The 21,699-nt window shown below is 40.8% G+C and overlaps 1 protein-coding gene across 6 annotated transcripts in view; it reads right to left on the minus strand.

The window, feature by feature from the left end:
* The window catches only part of LOC122561635 (anoctamin-1-like), a 206,812-nt gene that overhangs the window by 167,646 nt on the left and 17,467 nt on the right, over positions 1 to 21,699 (minus strand). For all 6 annotated transcript variants that reach the window (XM_087999625.1, XM_087999622.1, XM_087999624.1 and 3 more), the window contains 4 exons: positions 15,646 to 15,744; positions 3,366 to 3,514; positions 2,407 to 2,461; positions 1,504 to 1,555 (listed from right to left, as the gene is read on the minus strand). In XM_087999625.1, the coding sequence (XP_087855751.1) occupies positions 1,504 to 1,555; positions 2,407 to 2,461; positions 3,366 to 3,514; positions 15,646 to 15,744 (355 nt within the window). The remainder of the gene's footprint in view (positions 1 to 1,503; positions 1,556 to 2,406; positions 2,462 to 3,365; positions 3,515 to 15,645; positions 15,745 to 21,699) is intronic.

Consider the following 21,699-nt stretch of genomic DNA (forward strand, 5'->3'; position numbering starts at 1 on the left):
CATGATTTGTGGCTAACATGATTATAACTGGACTAAAGCTGTATGTCTCCAGTTTCCTGGCTGTGTCTGACATTCCACAGCTGCAGTATAAGGGCAAACTTGGTCACAGGGGATTTGATAATACACACTGCAAATAAACTGAAGGTGTTGAATTCTATTGCAAATAACCATTGCCCCTGTGAAAATAGTTAACCGAAATGTGTCATGAGAGTTTCCTAACTGGTCATATAGCAATATCTATACATTGTAATTTCAAGAACAGACCTTTTTCATTTATAACAGCCATGAACTGCTCTCTGCTAACCCTTCATTCTCTGCCTTACAGATGGTGGTGACAGGAAAGACAAATATTTCAGTTGGACCTTCAGAGTATATGAAATTGTAAGGTATCACAATAGTGTGAGTACCAAGAACCAGAGATATCATATATTGTTAAGGACCAAGCTTTAACTTGCATTGAGTAAGCTTTCTGTGCAAGTCCCTTTTATCCATGACACAAACCAATAGTAAGCAACATTGAAAGAGGAGTGGGCATACAGATCCCAAACATATTCTGCCATTGATTTAGATTATTGATGGTTTATACATTAACACCATCGACTTGTCTGATATCTGAAACCCTGAAGGCCATGTCACAAACAACCAACACATCACAACTGCAACTCTCTGGGGGAGAGAGTTCCAGGTTTTCATTACTCGTTATGTGAAGGACTGCTTCCTGACCACATCCCTGGATGGGTTTACTCTAATTTGGCGCCCCCTTGTTTCTTAACTCTCTCATCATAAGAAATAGTTTCCATCCTGTTCCTCTGGGTCCCACAGGAAAATTGAAACACAAAGGTATCTTTTGGGTCTCATTTTCATCCGGGCCATTTATTAAAAATGAAATAGGAGACCTGATGCTTTAATTAAAGTCCGATCAATATATTTAATGATGACTGTGCAGGCAGGTTTAGTTTCCATGTATTCCACTATTAGACAAGTAGTAACTAAAAACAGCAGGAAGAAAGCAGAGTTATGATGGAGAAGTCTCCTGGGTGACTTTTACTGCCTGCCAGTTCAGATACAGTCAGGAGACAGGGCCATTGTCACCCATAAATTTTATTGTCTGAACCACTCTAACTCAGACCCTTCATCAGAATCCAAATTCACAACTTCCAGCCCAGCTCTTCTAGGAAGGTTATCCCTGAGAACAAGGTTTAAATGAACAGAAATATTTTTTAAAATAATGTTTTCCAAAAAAAATCCTCCTGTAGCTGCAGGATGATATAAATAACCGATGCCTGACTTGAGAAATCACCATTCCGAAAAGGTGGCAGTGTTTTACATATGTATCTACTTTAAAAATTGAACTGGATTGAATTTATTGTCACGTGTACCGAGGCATAGTGAAAAGCTTTGTCTTGCGAACAATACAGGCAGATCACAGAGTTAAGTAGCATAGATAGAATTGCTTAACAACCAGACCAAGAGATGCTGTAATGGCTAATATAACTGCCTTACCCATATTATATCTGGCTGTTGCACAAGATGTCCGCTTTAAAATTTCATAAACCTGAAAAGAATGAAAAGTCCAAGCTCACAACTAGAACCGCACCAACATGAGACAGCAAGTGCGACCCAAACTGCAACCCATAGACCTCAAGCAATTTTTGGACCCCAAGCAATTGAGTTATTATATTCACACATCTTTTACTCTTACTAAGGCCACAGAATGCAAAGAAGCATATCTAAATAAATAGTAACTGCAACAGTTCCTAGCTTTAATCTTATGTTCCACATTTTGCTTTGAAAGTGCATTTGATTTTGACAAGGAACCTCAAAATTTACGGATAACGAGAATAGACATAATAGTTTTGAAATGTTTCAGTACAGCAGGGAGCTTATGTGATTCAATAATTCATAATTAATATGTAGTTTTGCAAAAAGGTTTACTTACCAATTATAATAAATATGTTCTTAAAAATTCCCCCAAAAAAGTAATCCATTTCTGATGGCTACGTTTACAGAATCAGCCAAGGTACATTTCAACAAAACAGGAACAGAAGAAGAGGAAGGAGAATATTTCTAATGTTAACTCTCATTGGAGCTCAAGAAACCATTCTCCCAAGGCTTTTAAATTCAACTAATGGGTTGCTGTTGTCTATCTTCCCAGCAATTGCTTTAAACCACATTCAGCAAACATTATTTGGACAAGGTAAAAACTGACATGTGCACCACTTTCTCAGGGACAGTTAATCAATTGCATGGTATATCAGTTTCGGGAGGTGATGTCATTCACTAACATGTTGTTCCTGTTTTTTAGGGATACCAGGTGGCTGTCTCAGACAAATATCATAATAGAAATGTCACGATCAATGTAATTTAAAGTCACTATATTCCTTGCAGTTTGGTAGTCTGACTTACTATTCGACTCCGGGTTGCATTGTCGAAAAATGTTTCCTTATTTGTTACATTGTACCTGTAAAAGAGCAGAAAAATGGTTAATGGTTTGTGTATTCCCCCACTCTCCTCTACATTGTTTTACCCTCCCCTTGGAAGCTGAACCTTCAGATTTTTGAAACTTTCGGGAACCTCTGATTTAACACTTACACCTCTCTGACAAAAGCACTCTTCACCAGCCCTCACATCATGCTCCACTCTCCATCTCTTCATTGTTTTGATTTTTAGTTTATCTCATCCGTATCAATTGCCTCGCAATGTTTCCTGCAATACTATACTTTTAATCACATAAATATTTGAAAAAAAAATTGAAAGGGCGTGTTGAGGGGGAATAATGCAAGAAGGAGAGCTCTATAAAGGGAATGTGCTGCAAAGTTTTATGACATTATTTATTCAGGGGATGTGGATATCGCTGGCTGGGCCAGCATTTATTGTCCATCCCCAGTTTCCTTTGAGAAGATTGTGGCGAGTTGCCTTCTTAAACAACCCCGGTCGATGAAATGTAAGTAAATCCACAATGTCACTACGGAGTGAGTTCCAAGATTTTGAACCAGTGGCATTGAAGGAAAGTGAAATATTTCCAAGTCAGGGTGAGAATTTATTACATTCCATTCTATCTTCCTCATATCAAAGCCATTTGACCTATAAAGCCAAAGTGTTTTGTACAAATACAACTTTAATAGCCAGGACAATTAATGTCAAAGTCTAGAATGAAGCAAAAATTATTTAAAAAAAAAAACCACAGTTAAAACAGGAGACTTTGGTGTGAAGGTTCACATTCATTTGGTCACTGCAAGGATCATTCCTTGCATTTCTCGAATGTTCCATCTATCAGAACCATTAAAAGTGAGTAATAATAAATTTTATCAAACTTATCACTTTTCCCAATGAATGATTTTTTTTTGTGCGAGTGCACTGCTTACAAATGCATCTTGTCTCTGGTGAAGGGATGTGACAGGTGCTTGCTTTTCTGAGCCGACTGTTCAACTTTGGGTTGCAAAGGTCTTGTGAATTTTTGCCAGATTGAGTTCATTTTCGCTGTGATTCCATCCTCCTGTTGGATTTCAAACACCTGAGAAAGAATAGACGTTCAAATGCTTAAATTCATTTCAGCCACACAGGACTACCTACAATTGTCAGCACTATCCCCAGAGCATGAAGAGTATTTTTTTTTCTGTCTGCATTTTCTCATATTCGCAGCCCTGCACTGTAAATATGCACATGTCACAGACACCATTTTCGAATCTTTACCTGCTTTGAGATTTAAATCCCTTTTTCATATAAAATGTGTATTTTAATAGCACCCATTGCACTTAAACTACAGCTGCTAGAGGCAAATTTTACAGCCAAAGTTCCAGAAAACCTCTCAATGACCTCAAAAGACCACTGTAAAATCCAACTTTTCAACCTCACAAATAATTGGAGCTCAATACTGTCTGAGCTTTAAGCCCTGCTCCCAAACATTCATCTGGTAGTCCATTACCATGTTAGCTATAATCACTCAACTGTGAACCTCGAACAGCCTACTGATGGGATTGTCAACTCCAAAGGGTCAATTTGCATTGTTCCCCACATGCTGGGGTGGCACAGTGGCTCACTGGTTGACAGCGCTGCCTCACAGCACCATGGACCCAGGTATGGTTCCAGCCTCAGGAGAGTGTCCATGTGGCATGTTCTCCCTCTGTTTGTGTGGGTTTCCTCCTGATGCTCTGGCTTCTTCCCACAGTCCAAAAATGCACAGGTTAGGTGGATAGGCCATGCTAAATTGCCCATAGTGTCCTGGCATTTGCAGGCCAGGTGGATTAGTCATGGAAAAATACAGGGTCCCTGCCTTGATTTGCCTTACCTTACCTTGCCTTACCTTTCATTGCCTTTAGCACTTTGCCCCATCAGCTACACTTTAATGTGCTTAAGTTCTGCCTTGTTGTTTAGTCCGGACACAAAGCCAGGCAGCTCATCATGCTTGCATGCAGTCATTAATCAAGGGTGTGGATATTTTGATATACAGCACAGTTCGATGTCAATCTCACACCTACAGCATGTGCCAGCAGGCAACACAGTAAACACACTGCACCAACCAAACGACCGTGTCTCAAAGTCTAAGGGGAGTAATCTTCAGGACAAGAGCGACATCTTCAGGCAGGGGTCCATGTGGAGTTTGATACTAGTCCTGGGGTGTGGCATATTCATTCAGCTGCTCAGCAATCATGGCCAGGGGTCCATACCATCGCAGCCCTGAGCACGAATCATAGTCAGCTCTATGATTCCAAGGCAACCAGCCCAGAAATTCACAGGAAGACAATTGGAAGATGTACCGATATCTGTCAAAGACCTGGTCACTCATTGTTCGGGGTTATCAATCAAAGCTATGCAACTGGGTGGGCCACAAGCAGGTCCGGGTGTCCACCCACTAAAAGGTGGGTCATGAGGGATCAGTGCTTGGGAGGGCAGCAGGGGGACTAAAATGTGTGGATTGGAGATGTATGGTGGGATACACAGAGGCCTACAATTGTGAAAGAAGCAGCTTAGTGTGACAACTGCTTTACCCAAGACCACAAGAAATTACAGAGGATTGTGAGTGTAACCCAGTCCATCACGAAAACCAACCTTCCTTCTATTGACTCTGTCTACACTTCTTGCTGCTTCAGGAAAGCAACCAACATAATCAAATACCCCTCCCATCCAGGTTCTCCTCTCTACCAACTGGCAGATGATACAAAAGATTGAAAACATGTACCAACAGATTCAAGAACAGCTTCTTCCCCATTGTGAGACTTACAAACAGACCTCACATATATTAGAGTGGATCTTTCTCTGCACTTCTCTGTAGCTGTAACACTGTATTCTGAATTCTGTTCTACTATCCTGATGTATTATGTAAGCTATGATTTGTCTGGATAGCATGCAAAACAATACTTTTCACTGTATCTCAGTACATGTGACAATAATAAATCAAATATAAGGGTGGAGACAATAGAAGACTGGAAAGAAAGAGCCAGTGTGGATGTGGGGATTGTGGAAGTCATTGACTTCCATGGAAGGTGTCAAGTGCACTACAACATCTGATATTTTATTTGAGATGTCTGGGGCTGGGGTTTGGTGGGGAGATGAAGATTTAAACAAATGAGTTGCGTGAAAACTTGGACAAGTTCTACAACTATGGATTTGGCAAGAAGGGCCACCAAGTAGGGAATATTTACATTTGGTGATTCACTGATTGTAAGAAGCTGAGCCTAAGTCTCACTGTTTGAGGAGCGACTGCTGATTCCTTCTATTGTGTCAGAAATAATAAGTGCATGATGGAGCTGTAAATGGCTGCCACCAATATTCTTCAAAGTTCTTCCAGTAGAATTTTGCAGAAACAATCACCTCTTACATGACCATTGAAATAGAGAAATGACAGAGTCCTAAACATTAGAGTTCCCATACTCTCATCATTGTTTGGAATCCAACATTGGATGCTGCCAATACAATTCACCAGCATATTAACAGACCCAGCAGTCAATGTCGGCTCCAACTGGTAGTACAGACAGGAAGTATAGTCCAAAGCCCTCAAAAATGACCCAGGAATATACTTTTGTGGACTTTAAAAGCATCCCCAGCCCTTATTTCTAATGTAATTATCTTCTTAAGTTCCATGATAGACATCACAGTGTAACCATTAATTGAACTTTGTCGTGGAATGAGCAGAAAGAGTGAATGGTGTAATTCAAGGCTTTATAGTCTTGCTACCATGACAGCCAATCCAGAGAAACCATTCATTCTGCAGGTACCTATCCTGCCAGTAAATTTTGGAGATGTTCTTGAACCCTGCATCAACATCAGAGATATTGATACATGCTGATAGGTTCAATTCAGGGGATAGTTAGGGACTTTTCTTTCTGGTTTAATAAGGCCTTTGTTTTCATTTATAGAATATGGGTGCAGCAGCATTTACTGTCCACTCCCTAGGTGCCCTTAAGGTAGTGGTGATCACTTCCTTGAACTGCTGCAGGCCAGGTGACAAATAGAACTCAACTTAAAGTATTAAAACAGACCTCATGCTCAGATTTTTGTTCCAATCATTTTACCTAAGGTTATCCTCCAAATATTTTATATTAATCTGTCTCTACAATGCTTCTGTCTCAATAATGTCCTATAAATCTGTTTCTACATAAACCAATGAACAGACTGAAACCTCAGCCCAACGCAGTGGAAAGTGAATATGTGGAAAGGGATGTCCAGCATTGTTGCAAGGTCAATGACTTTCTTAACTCTGCCAGGCTACATACCACCACCTTCTCTCTGGTGCTTCACATTCATGTGCCAGCACTCATTCTAACTCTGCTACTGCACACACAATTCTTCAAGGCCAATGGACTACAGCCCACAGCACTGCATGTATCGTGTCTACTCAAGGGCTCTCTTCCCTGTCATCATCTCAAACTACTAATGCTTCCTGCTCTCAGCACTTCTGACTCACTCAAGTTGAAACTCTCCTCGTGTCTACTCAAGGGCTCTCTTCCCTGTCATCATCTCAAACTACTAATGCTTCCTGCTCTCAGCACTTCTGACTCACTCAAGTTGAAACTCTCCTCCTCCTGTCATAAACTAACTGCCATTTTACCTACATCCATCATAACTAATCCCTCTCTTTGTCACATCGCAGGAAAGACTGATCCAACACAGACTGATGACTCAATAGTGTTCTGGCTGACCTACTTGTAATCACTGACTACATACACTTGACATGCAGGACTGACTGGGGCCAATTCATGAGGTGTAATTGGACGATCCCATTGATGGATTGTGTTGATAAGGTGCTACCTATTTGGAGAAGAGCAATTTCTTCACTTAGAGAATTTGGATCTTTCAAATTCTCTACCAGAGGAGGCTATGAAATTGGAGTCATGTAATATTTCAAGGCTAAGATCGACAGATTCCTGAACAATGAAAGAGTTCTAAGGAACAGGAAGTGAAGTTAAAGTCAAGATCAGACAACTTATGATCTTAGTGAATGGCAGAGCAGAATGAAGGGCCATATGGTCTACTACTGCTCCTATTTCTAATATAATTATCTTAAATAAGACCAAACAAAAATAGAAACAGGAGTAGGCAGTGCAGCCTCAAGCTTACTCTCCTATTCAATGGGATCATGGCTGATCTGACATTCTTCACATCCAGTTCCCCACTCATTCACTCACTCATAACTCTTGATTCCTGAACTGATCAAGAATCTGTCTACCTCAGCATTAAATATACACAAGGACCCTGCCCCCATTGCTCTCTGTTCCAAAGACTCAAACCTCTGTATAAAGAAATTCTTCCTTATCGCAGTCTTACATTGGAGCCCTTTTATTCTGAGACAGTGCCTAGACCCTCCCATGAGGGGAAACATCCTTCAGCATTTATCCTATCAAGCCCCTTAAGAAGTCTTTATATTTCAATCAGACCTAAACTTCTAAATTTCTAAACTTCAGTGAGTAGCGTCCCAATCTTTTTAATATTCCTTCATGAGACAAACCCTTTTTACGAGGGATCATCCTGGTGAACTACCTTTGAACTAATTCAAATGTTATTCTGTCTTTCCTTAAATAAGGGGAACCAAAGCTGCTCACAGTACTCCAGATGTGGTCTCAGCAACACCTTGTACAGTTACAGTAAGACTTTCCTGCTCTTGTAGGCCAACCAACGTGAAGAACGCCCAACATTCCATTCACCTTCCTGATTGCCTGCTGCACCAATCTGCTAGGTTTTGTGCACAAGTTCCCCCATGTCCTTTTATGTTGTAGTTTTCTGCTATTTTTCTCCATTTAAGTAATATTCTGATCATTTGTTCTCCTTTCCAAAATAAACAGCTTTCCATTTTCCCACAATATACTCCATTTGCCAACTTCTTGCCCATTCACTTAACCTATTAACAACTGTTTGAATTTCTTCCACAACCTGTCTTCCCATCTATTTTAGTGTTATCTGCAAATTTGGCTTTAATACATTCATTTCTTTCCTCTAAGTCATTAATATATATCTTAACAGTGCCCCGCACTGATTTATCTGATAACCCGCTGGGCAAGGGTTACCTACCTGAAAGGTAACACCTTAACCTCACTCACTGTTTCCTGACCATGAGCTAATTCTCTATCCATGAAGAAATACTACCTCCAATACCATGGGTTCTTGTGACTTAACCTTTTGTGAGGTACCTTGTTGAATGCCTTCTGCAAGTTTAAATACAACACATCTATTGATTTCCCTCTGTCAACATTGGTTAAGTCTTGCTCAAAAACCTCTTCCCTTTCATGAAGCCTCTGCTTGATTAGATGACAATTTTCCAAATGTTCTGCTATTACTTCCTTAATAACTGACTCCAGTACTTTTTCAACAAGCAAATGTTAGGTTAATTGCTTTACAGTTACCTGCTTTTTTGAATAGAAGACGGAATTTTTGAAAGTTGATAACCAATTCATCCACTATCTCTGTAGCTATTTATTTTAGGATTCTAGACAGGGGTCTTAACAGCCTTTAGTCCTGTTATTTTGTCTCCTACTTCCTTCGTGATGGAGGATGGCACTTAATTTGCCTCCCATATTCTTTAGTATTAATGGAATGGAATCTTAAGTCCTTCAATAGCTATCACTGTAGTTGATGAAGCTTACTGTGGCTGTTAGCTACAATGGCTAGCACTGTCACTTAAAGAATCAAATTGAAACATAACAATTATTTTAGGTGGCAAAACTTTCAAAAGGTATTTTGAGGGGGTTTAAAATTTTGAGGTTAATTTAAGTTTAATCCTTTCACAAATGTGGTGCTGAAACCTGCAAGCGATATGCAACACAGCAAGGTAATTTTCCAGTGGATTCTAGGAACAGATTTCTGGTTCAGCCTAGAGATAATCACCCATGAGAGTTGACCTACATCTTTATTACACAAATTGCCTCAAGCTGCTTAAGGGTCTACCGACATGATCCAATAATAAATAAATCGCCAGCTCAGGATTCGAACTGCAACTCCAACTGAGACATTTCACCTGAACTGAAAAGTTCTTGTTTGTTGCTGCTTTTATGCCTTCGCATATTGAAAATTTATGTTCACTCATAGGGATCAGAATAAGTACACTTCTTTAATGCTAACCAAGAAGTGGTTTTTGTTTAAACAGGGTTTTCCTGAACCCAAGTGTCCCACAAATATTCCTCAAGGGATCCTTTACAGTTTTCTGGTGGTTTGAAAATTTCATCAAATACTGAGAATTTTAAATTACAGCCTTAGCTTTACATTTAACAACAACTGTTAACTGTGACAACATCAACACACCCTCTGGGCAATACAAGAACTGCATCTACCATTTGGCATTAAGATATACCAGGCTACGTACCAGCAGAAATTAGATGACTCAGTTGAGGATGCAAAAGGGCACTTGGTATGGCTAATGAGATCCAGATCTATGATGTAGATGGAAAAGATAATGACTACCATCTATATAAAGCCATGGAGGGAACCAGAAAAGCTCAGATAAAGCTAATGCAGACAAATGCATTGTGGAGGTATCAAAATTTCAGTTATTCAGAGTGATGCATATACTTAATGGAGTCAACCTGAATCCTGAAAAAGTCATAACCCTGTCTGAGATGGAAATTCAGAGACAAAAAAAATGCTGAGAAGTCCGCTTGGATTGATCCAGGAGGTGAGTTCTTTCATAACGACATATATCAGACAACACAGCCAAACTATGAAGTTTGATAAAAGGGAGATGACAGTCTATGGTATCATCACTGGACTGTTAATCCAGCAACCCAGACAATACTAAGGGGACCCAGGTTCAAATACTGCCAAGCCAGATAATGGAATTTGAATTCAATAAAAATCCAGAATTAAGAGTCTAATGGTGGCTCTGAATCAATTGTAAGGAAAAGTAAATCTTTCCTTTGTGTGTCCCTTTGATTTGGGTTGTAACTGAATGTTAAATCTCAGTTCCCTGTTTCTGCCCCAACTGAAGAGGTTGGAAGATATTATAACCAGGATGGGACTTCGATGATGTTGGCTGCCTTCCCGGGGCAGCGAGAAGTATGGATGCAGTCAACAGACGGAAGGTTGGTTTGGATAATGGTCTAGGCTGTGTTCAGAACTCTCTGTAGTTTCTTATGGTCTTGGGCAGAGCAGTTGTCGTACCAAGCCATCTTGCATCCAGATAGAATGCATTCTATGGTGGATCTATAAAACTCGATATGGACCATGCCAAATTTCTTTTGCCTCCTGAGGAAGTAGAAGTGTTGTTGTGCTTTCTAGACCATTGTTGCATCAACATGGGTGGACCAGGACGGATTCCTAAGAATCATCATTCCTAAGAACTTCATGCTCTCGACCATCTCTACCTCAGCACCACTGACGTAGACAGGGGTGTGCTCTTCACCTTACTTCCTGAAGTCAATGACCAGCTCTTTTGTTTTGCTGACATTGAGAGAATGTTATTTTGACACCATGCCACCAGGCACCTTATCTCTTTCCTGGATGCTGTCTAGTCATTGTTTGAGTCCCAGCCTACAATGGTGGTTGTCAGCAAGCTCGTTGATAGAGTTAGGCCATACAGTCATGGGTAATTCGGGAGTACAGTAAGGAGCTGAGTACACAGCCTTGTGGAGCACAGTTATTGAGGATTTGTTGTTGCCGATTCTCACTGATCGCAATCTGTGGGTCAGGAAGTTGTGGATTCAGTTGGAGAGGGTGGAGCAGAGGCATAGGTCTCAAAGTTTGGAGATTAGTTTGGTTGGAATTATAGTGTTAACAGTGGAGCTGTAGTCAATGAGTAGCGGCCTTACATAGGAATCCTTGTTATCCAGATGATCCCCATGGATCAGTGTAGGACCAGGGAGATGGTGCCTGCCGTGGACCTATTGCAAGGATATGAGCCATGACTAACCTCCCATAGCACTTCATAATTATAGGGGTCAGAGCCAGCAGGCGGTAGTCATTGAGGTATGCTGCATGCGTTTTCTTTGATACAAGGATGATGGTGAAGCAGGTGAGGACTTCAGATGGAAGTAACGAGAGGTTAAAGAAGTCAGCGAATATTCCCACCAGCTAGTCCACACAGGATCTGAGTGCATGACGGGTACTCCACCTGGCTCAGTTGCTTTCTGTTTCATGTGTTTTGGGATTGACTACAGCCTATGATCTTGTGAGCTTCTCCTTGCCAGTGAATTATCTTTGTACTTCAGGGTGTAGAGAGCTAAGCTTATGTGTCTTTACATTTACAGTTTCTGGTTGTAGTTTTCAATCTTGTCATGAAGTTGTCAATAGGCTCACCTGACTTCTACCTCAAGCCTTGAAATTCATATCAGTAGGTCCAATGAGTAATCTTTAGCTGGAGTTGTGTTCAATCTTTTTTTAAAATGTGTCTTGGTTTTGGCTGTCAAGTTCAGCTAGCTCCCAAATATTAAATAATCTTAGCCTTTTTCTCTGCCCATGAAAGGATGCAACTGACTCTTTTTTATTAATGCCTTTTAGAAAGCTATGGAATGTCAGTCTACACTTTTGTTTAAACTTAGAGTTTCCTCCACATCACCAGCTTCCCAGTTGGTGATGTGTTTTACTGATATTTTTTATTCATTTTGTGGGATGTGAGCATCACTGGCTGGCCAGCATTTATTGCCCATCTCTAGCTGCCCTTGAGAAGGTGGTGGTGAGCTGCCTTTGTGAATTACTGCAGTTCACCTGCTGTGGGTTGACCTTAGGGAGGGGATTCCAGGATTTTGACCCAGCAACAGTAAAGGAACAGTGATATATTTCCAAGTCAGGATGATGAGTGGCTTGCAGGGAAACTTGAAGATGGTGTTGTTCCCATGTTACTATGTCCATTTTAATATCACACAATTCTCTCCGTCTGTCACTAACTTTCAATCTAATTCAACATTAAGTTTTATCTCATGCGGCTTCTTTACCCACATACATCTACTGCCATCATGTTATGGCTCTGGTTTCCATTCATTAGAAATAATCACACTCAAAATTGCTGGACCCACATCCAGTGCATTTCTTGCTATTCCTTATGCTACTGCAATGTTTAACTTTTAACTTCATTCTCTCTTTCTACCTTGTTCTTAAGATTCTGTACCTAGGTACTTATAATTAAGATGGTGCCTTGTTTGGTGACATTATACACTTTTCACTGTTGTCCTGTACCCTTGTACTTGAGTACACATGACAAAAAAAAATCAATCAAATGTGGCTAGTGAACTGATAGACCAATGCATTATTACTCAACACCTGGTTCATTTACTCACAAACAATAGATTTTAAATATTCATGAATAACCTGATAATATAACAGTTTATTACTTTTTATTAGTTATTACTTTACACATTTTTATTTTATATCTCTAATAGTTTTGCATTCTCCTTAAAATCACAAAGGATATTAATTTAAGGAAGCTCTCTAAGAATACACCCCAAAAATCTAATGAACATCTCATAGATTGAGATGATTCTTTATGCCAACATTCCAGCAAAATGAGAAATCTGCATCCATAATGTTTTGGTCATCTCTGCTGGCTATCATAAAAGAATCCAATGCAATAATTGAGTGTAGATCCACAATTTCAGCTATCTTCAGCATGCATATTTCCTTTGATTCAAGTGTCTAGGCTCTAATTCCCAAATTACAATGAGCAGCTACATTGTATGTTAATAATATGCTCATAGATAGTCAATTTCATGCCATGCCGTATCCACTAATTAATACCGTGTCAGGATTACAGAAAAACCCAAAATTATAGTATTACAAAACCTCAATATTACATGTGCTAACATGACAAACTTTCATTTCACAATTCCCAAATACTCTGACAAAATACCCCCAATACAATACCGCATTATCCATTAACGCAATGCCAAAATTAAAATGTTGCAATTAGTTTCCCACTATTCATAAAGTCATTGAGATGTACAGCATGGAAACAGACCCTTCAGTCCAACCCATCCATGCTGACCAGATATCCCAACCCAATCTAGTCCTACCTGCCAGCACCCGTCCCATATTCCTCCAAACTCTTCCTATTCATATACCCATTCAAATGCCTCTCAAATGGTGCAATTGTACCAGACTCCACCACTTCTTCTGGCAGCTCATTCCATACATGTATCACCTTCTGCGTGAAAAAGTTGCCCCTTAGGTCTCTTTTATATCTTTCCCCTCTCACCTTAAACCTAGTTCTGGACTCCCCCACTCCAGGGAAAAGACTTTGCCTATTTATCCTATCCATGCCCCTCATAATATTGTAAACCTCTGTAAGGTCACCCCTCAGCCTCCAATGCTCCAGGGAAAACAGCCCCAGCCTGTTCAGCCCATAGCTCAAATCCTCCAACCCTAGCAACATCCTTGTAAATCTTTTCTGAACCCTTTCAAGTTTCACAACATCTTTCTGATAGGAAGGAGACCAGAATTGCATGCAATATTCCAACAGTGGCCTAACCAATGTCCTGCAGAGGCGCAACATGACCTCCCAACTCCTGTACTCAATACTCTGACCAATAAAGGAAAGCATACCAAATGCCTTCTTCACTAACCTATCTACCTGAGACTCCACTTTCAAGGAGCTATGAACTTGCACTCCAAGGCCTCCATGTTCACCAACACTCTCTAGGACCTTACCATTAAGTGTATAAGTCCTGCTAAGATTTGCTTTCCCAAAATGCAGAACCTCGCATTTATCTGAATTAAACCCCATCTGCCACTTCTCGGCCCATTGGCCCACCTGATCAAGATCCTGTTGAAATCTAAGGTAACTTTCTTCGCTGTCCACTACATCTCCAATTTTGGTGTCATCTGCAAACTTACTAACTATACCACTTATGCTCGCATCCAAATCATTTATATAAATGACAAAAAGTAGAGGGCCCAGCACCGATCCTTGTGGCACTCCGCTGGTCACAGGCCTCCAGTCTGAAAAACAACTCTCCCTAATAGCATAATTTCTCAACAATATGATCTCAGATGTGGGAATGTCACAACAACACCCGCTTAATGTCCAGTGTTGCAATATTATAAGACAACAATGTCACAGTATGCCAATATCACAGCACTTTAATAAATGCATAACAAATATAGCTCGTTACATAACTATATTAATATTTCAAACCATTGTATGAACAATGAACATAATTTAGCTCTCTCAGACAATTAGGGTTCTGAGCTATCCTACTGTGAAGCTAAACAGAGAATACTAAGTATAAATCATTTTTTATTTGGCATGTTGTACCAGCAAAAACATGCGCCATCCATCACTTTCAATGTGGAATGAGATCACTGTAGATCTTTTTCTCGATCTGTCTTTCCCTTCCAAACAGACAAAAGAAGAGTGGAAAGACAGCTGAGGGTCAGTTGACTCTCAGTGTCAGAGGTATTTCAGTTTTCTAGGAAGTTCCTCATTGAATAACAATAGGGAAATTATTCTCTTGAAACAACATACCAAAACAAAAACATGTGTGGAATTTACACCTCCTATTGTTTTGTAGAGAAAATCAAAACTCAAAATCTATGGATCCTTAAACTCACAGTCTGAGCTAGAAACCTAACCAACAGAGGTGCAGAAAGATCAGTTAAATCCTGTTGAATGACTACATTCACCAATCATTGTGTAGCAATGGCTTTAAAATTCAAATAATTCTGGGTGGACAAATATCAAATCTTGTTACCACAAGAACCAGGGAGAAGCTAGTCTGTCTGTAAACACATAGACAAAGAATAGGAGCAAAGCCAACAACATTTATGCTTTCAAACTGCAATATTGCAAGGTCATCAAGCTTGTTCCACCAGGATACAAAGTCGACTTGCTAGTAAGGCTAATACGTGACTGCGGTCTGTTTATTTGTCTTCAACTTGTATAAACTGTACTTTCTGTTTTAATTGTACTTTTTCTCAAGAAAGAGAAAGTAATTTAGTGTGTACGTGTGCATATGAAAGTGCATGTGTATAGGTGAGTGCATGTGAGTGAGGTAGTATTAAATTATTGGAGTAGAGTTATGAAGAAATGATACTTTTTATTTAAATCCACAAAATCTTTCTGCTGGTTACTCAAATTGACCATATATTCAGGGCTTATAAAACAGAGTTTATTTTCAGAAAACATCTTGCTATGGACAGTAACAGAAGGGAACAGGAAATTTATTTATCTCTCATTCCTGTTCATACCCTGACAGCTAACATTAGAGCCTTCAACAGATTAAAACATACCTTTTTGGTCTGAACTTTTATTTTCAGGAATTCCGCCTCCCGACTGAGAACATGCCAAGGAGCGTGTATCCTCACGTAACCAATGCCTTGGGTTTTCATCTGAGAAAGCAATGATAGATTTTATGAATTAATTAAAGGAAATATAATTGTTTACCCTTAACCAGTTAATGTGCTTCTAAATACTACAAACATAAGACTGTCAGATCATCATTAAGCTAAGAGTCACAGCTCTCACAAACCGCCCCATCTCCTTACCTCATTAAGTTGCTTCTGAAAATCCATCCTTACAGAATCTTGACTTTCCCATCACAATTTAACACTCCCATATCATAACATGGAATCTCCTCACTTTATTACTCAGCCAACTCAGAAATCACTTTTCATTAATCAAACTGTAGATGCTTAGTGTATTTTATGAATACAAGTTCCATTCTAGAATCGGTTTACAAGTTGGAGCACAATGTAGGACAGTAGAAATCAGCCATTCATCTCAGGTCTTTCAAATTACAACCATGTATGGGATGGCATTCATAAACACAAGCATTTATAAGTCAGTATTCGTAAATCAGGAACCCCTGTAAATATTTCCCTCTGTGTATGACACTTTCTGTACCACATGTCCCCTTATTGTTGGAATATACCCTTGATGAGCTGATAAATCTATATCAATACCACAGAATTGTCATATTCCAGCAAAGTACAAATCCTCAAATTAAAATTGTGACTTTTGTTTCAACAAATTGAGTTGGGAGGTCATGCTGCGGTTGTACAGGACATTGATTAGGCCATTTTTGGAATATTGCATTCAATTCTGGTCTCCCTGCTACAGAAAAGATGTTGTTAAACTTGAAAGGGTTCAGAAAATGTTTCCAAAGATGTTGCCAGGATTGGAGAGTTTGAGCTATAGGGAGAGGCTGAATAGGCTGGAGCTATTTTCCCTGAACTGGCGGAGGCTGAGGGGCGGCCTTATAGAGGTTTATAAAATCATGAGGAGCCCAGATAGGATGAACAGACAAGGTATTTTCCCTGTTGTGGGAGTCCAGAACTAGAGTGCATATGTTTAAGGAGAGAGAGGAACAGTTTAAAAGGGACCTAAGTGGCAACTTTTTCACACAGAGGGTGGTGCGTGCAATGAACTGCCAGAGGAAGTGGTGGAGGCTGGTACATTTACAACATTTAAAAGGCATCTAATAGGAAATATGGGAGAAATGGTTTAGAAGGATACGGGCCAAATGCAGGCAAATGGGACTAGAATAATTTAGGACATCTGGTCAGCATGGATGAGTTGAACCCAAGGATCTGTTTTTGTGCTGTACATCTCTGTGACTCGAAATCCAATAAACACTCTGATGTACTATGATGGGGAGGAGCCGGTAATGGACTGGGTGGACAAAGTTAAAAATCAGGGTCAAGGTGAGAATGGTGCCAGAAATGCACAGCAGGTCAGGCAGCATCCAATGGGCAGGAAAATCGACATTTCAGGCAGGAGCCCTTCATCTCCTGAATGAATCTGGAAGCCTCGGGAGTGGAGAGATAAATGGGAGGGGGTGGGGCTGGGGAGAAGGTAGCTGGGAATGCAATAGGTGGATGGAGGAAGGGGTAAAGGTGATAGGTCGGAGATGAAGGTGGAGCAGATAGGTGGGAAGGAAGATTGCCAGGTGGGACAGGTCATGAGACAACACCAGGTTATAGTCCAACAGGCTTATTTGAAAGGACTAGCTTTCAGAGTGCTGCTCCTTCATCAGGTAACTAGCAGCACTCTGAAAGCTAGTAATTCCAAATAAACCTGTTGTTGTGTGATTTTTAACTATTACGTACTAAAAATTGACTTGGCTCACCAACCTTAGACTTATGTCCCTAGTCAAAAGATTTATATTTTCAAATTTCCTAAGATATATTGTGACTTGAACATTATCACAAAAAATCCTACAGTACATGTTCTATCCAAAACAAAATTAACATCTTGCAAAATTTCTTCATTAACATTGTGTTACTGCTCATACTAATTAGGGTTATTGACTCCAATATCTATAATTGACACCTTTCCAGTGAAATAATCACAAGTATCGAACAAATTCCCAGCACAAATTACCTCCTATTCATATACCCATCCAAATGCCCCTTAAGTATTACAATTATACCAGCCTCCACTACTTCCTCTGACAGCTCATTCCATACACATACCACCCTCTGTGTGAAAAAGTTGCTCCTTAGGTCTCTTTTATATCTTTCCCCTCTCACCCTAAATCTAAGCCCTCTAGTTCTGGACTCCCCGATTTACCCTATCCATGCCCCTCATAATTTTGAAAACCTCAGCCTCTGATGCTCCAGGGAAAAAAGCCCCAACCTGTTCAGCCTCTCCCTATAGCTCAAATCCTCCAATCCTGGCAACATCCTTGTAAATCTTTTCTGAACGCTTTCAAGTTTCACAACATCTTTCCGATAGGAAGGACACCAGAATTGCACGCAATGTTTCAGCAGTGGCCTAACCAATGTCCTATACAGCCGCAACATGACCTCCCAACTCCTGTACTCAATACTCTGACCAATAAAGGAAAGCATACCAAGGAGCTATGAACCTGCACTCCAAGGTCTCTTTGTTCAGCAACACTTTCTAGGACCTTACCATTAAGTGTATAAGTCCTGCTAAGATTTGCTTTCCCAAAATGCAGCACCTCGCATTTATCTGAATTAAACTCCATCTGCCACTTCTCAGCCCATTGGCCTATCTGGTCAAGATCCTGTTGTAATCTGAGGTAACCCTCTTTGCTATCCACTACACCTCCAATTTTGGTGTCAACTGCAAACTTACTAACTGTACCTCTTATGCTCACATCCGAATCATTTATGTAAATGACAAAAAGTAGAGGGCCCAGCACCGATCCTTGTGGCACTCCACTAGTCACAGGCCTCCAGTCTGAAAAACAACCCTCCACTACCACACTCTGCCTTCTACCTTTGAGCCAGTTCTGTATCCAAATGGCTAGTTCTCCCTGTATTCCGTGAGATCTAACGTTGCTAATCAATTTGTGGGCGGCACGGTGGCACAGTGGTTAGCACTGCTGCCTCACAGCGCCAGAGACCCGGGTTCAATTCCCGACTCAGGTGACTGACTGTGTGGAGTTTGCACGTTCTCCCCATGTCTGCGTGGGTTTCCTCTGGGTGCTCCGGTTTCCTCCCACACTCCAAAGATGTGCAGGTCAGGTGAATTGGCCATGCTAAATTGCCTGTAGTGTTAGGTAAAGGGGTAAATGTAGGGTAATGGGTGGGTTGCGCTTCGGCGGGTCGGTGTGGACTTGTTGGGCCGAAGGGCCTGTTTCCACACTGTAAGTAATCTAATCTAATCTCCCACGGGAACCTTGTCAAACGCCTTACTGAAGTCCATATAGATTACACCTACTGCTCTGCCCTCATCAATCCTCTTTGTTACTTCTTCAAAAAACTCAATCAAGTTTGTGAGACATGATTTCCCACACACAAAACCATGTTGACCATCCCTAATCAGTCCTTGCCTTTCCAAATACATGTACACCGTGTCCCTCAGGATTCCCTCCAACAACTTGCCCACCACCGACATCAGGCTCACTGGTCTATCGTTCCCTGGCTCGTCCTTACCACCCTTCTTAAACAGTGACACCATGTTAGCAAACCTCCAGTCTTCCGGGACCTCACTTGTGACTATCGATGATACAAATATCTCAGCAAGAGGCCCAGCAATCACTTCTCTGGCTTCCCACAGATTTCTAGGGTACACCTGATCAGGTCCTGGGGATTTATCCACCTTTATGCATTTCAAGACTTCCTCCACATTTTGCAATGTGTTACCATCTATTTCCTTACAGTCTATATCTTCCATATCCTTTTCCACAGTAAATACTGATGCAAAATACTCATTTAGTATATGCCCCCTCTCCTGCGGCTCCACACAAAGGCCGCCTTGTTGAGCTTTGAAGGGCCCTATTCTCTCCCTAGTTATCCTTTTATCCTTAATGTATTTGTCAAAACCCTTTGGATTTTCCTTAATTCTAAGTGCCAAAGCTATCTCATGTCTCCTTTTTGCCCTCTTGATTTCTCTCTTAAGCACACTCCTACTGCCTTTATAGTCTAAAGATTTACCTGATCTATCCTGTCTATACCTTACATATGCTTCCTTCTTTTTCTTAACCACACCCTCAATTTCTTTAGTCATCCAGCATTGCCTATACCTGTCAGCCTTCCCTTTCACCCTGACAGGAATATACTTTCTCTGGATTCTCGTTATCTCATTTCTGAAGGCTTCCCATTTTCCAGCCGTCCCTTTACTTGCGAACATCTGCCCCCAATCAGCTTTTGCAAGTTCTTGCTAATACCATCAAAATTGGCCTTTCTCCAATTTAGAATTTTAACTTTTAGATCTGGTCTATCCTTTTCCATCATTATTTTAAAATGAATAGAATTATGGTCGCTGGCCCCAAAGTGCTCCCCCACTGACACTTGCCCTGCCTTATTTCCCAAGATTAGGTAAGTTTTGCACCTTCTCTCGTAGGTACATCCACATACTGAATCAGAAAATTTTCTTGTACACACTTAACAAATTCCTCTCCATTTAAACCCTTAACTCTATGGCAGTCCCAGTCTATGTTTGGAAAGTTAAAATCCCCTACTATAATCACCCTATTATTCTTACTGATAGCTGAGATCTCCTTACAAGTTTGTTTCTCAATTTCCCTCTGACTATTGCGGGGTCTATAATACAATCCCAATAAGGTGATCATCCCTTTCTTATTTCTCAGTTCCACCCAAATAACTTCCCTGGATGTATTTCCGAGAATATCCTCCCTCAGCACAGCTGTAATGCTATCCCTTATCAAAAATGCCACTTCCCCTCCTCTCTTGCCTCCCTTTCTATCTTTCCCGTAGAATTTGTATCCTGGAACATTAAGCTATCGGTCCTGTCCATCCCTGAGCCATGTTTCTGTAGTTGCTATGATATCCCAGTCCCATGTTCCTTATCGTGCCCTGAATTCATTTGCCTTCCCTGTTAGGCCCCTTACATTGAAATAAATGCAGTTTAATTTACTAGTCCTACCTTGTCCCTGCCTGCCCTGACTGTTTCACTCGCTTATGTTCTCAACTGTACCAGTCTCAGATTGACCTCTTTCCTCACTATCTCCCTGGGTCCCACCCACCCCCTCCCCCCATCTTACTAGTTTAAATCCTCCCGAGCAGCTCTAGCAAATTTTCCTGCCAGTATATTAGTCCCCTTCCAATTTAGGTGCAATTTGTACAGGTCGCTTCTATCCCAAAAGAGATTCCAATGATCCAAAAATGTGAATCCTTCTCCCACACACCAGCTCCTCAGCCACACATTCATCTGCTCTATCCTCCTATTCCTGCCCTCACTAGCTCATAGCACCAGGAGTAATCCAGATATTACTACTCTCGAGGACCTCCTTTTTAAATTCCTGCCTAACTCTCTGTAATCTCCCTTCAGAATCTCAACCTTTTCCCTTCCTATCTCATTGATTCCAATGTGGACAATGACCTCTTGCTGGCCCCTCTCCCCCGTGAGAACATTCTGCACCCTCTCTGAGACATCCTTGATCCTGGCACCAGGGAAGCAACACTGATTTTTCGCTGCTGGTCGCAGAAACGTCTTTCTGTGCCTCGGACTAGAGAATCCCCTGACACAATTGGTCTCTTGGAACCTGATGTACCCCTCGTTACATTTAAGTCAGTCTCAATACCAGAAACTTGGCTGTTTGTGCTACGTTCCCCTGAGAATCCATCACCCCCTACATTTTCCAAAACAGCATACCTGTTTGAAATAGGTATAGCCACAAAAGATTCCTGCACTAGCTGCCTACCTCTCTTACCTTTCCTGGAGTTAACCCATCTATGTACATTCCCCCCTTCCTATAACTGCCATCCATCACATACTGTTGCTGTTGCAAATTCCTCATTACTTCTAACCGTCTTTCCAACCGATCCATTCGATCTGATAAGATTCACAACCAATAGCATTTATGGCAGATATAATCCACAGTAACCCTTAAACTCTCTTTAAACTCCCAC

The sequence above is a fragment of the Chiloscyllium plagiosum genome, unplaced genomic scaffold (assembly GCF_037043375.1).
Source record: "Chiloscyllium plagiosum isolate Xiang-an unplaced genomic scaffold, Cpla_swu_hap1 HiC_scaffold_23, whole genome shotgun sequence".
Lineage (NCBI taxonomy): Eukaryota > Metazoa > Chordata > Chondrichthyes > Orectolobiformes > Hemiscylliidae > Chiloscyllium > Chiloscyllium plagiosum.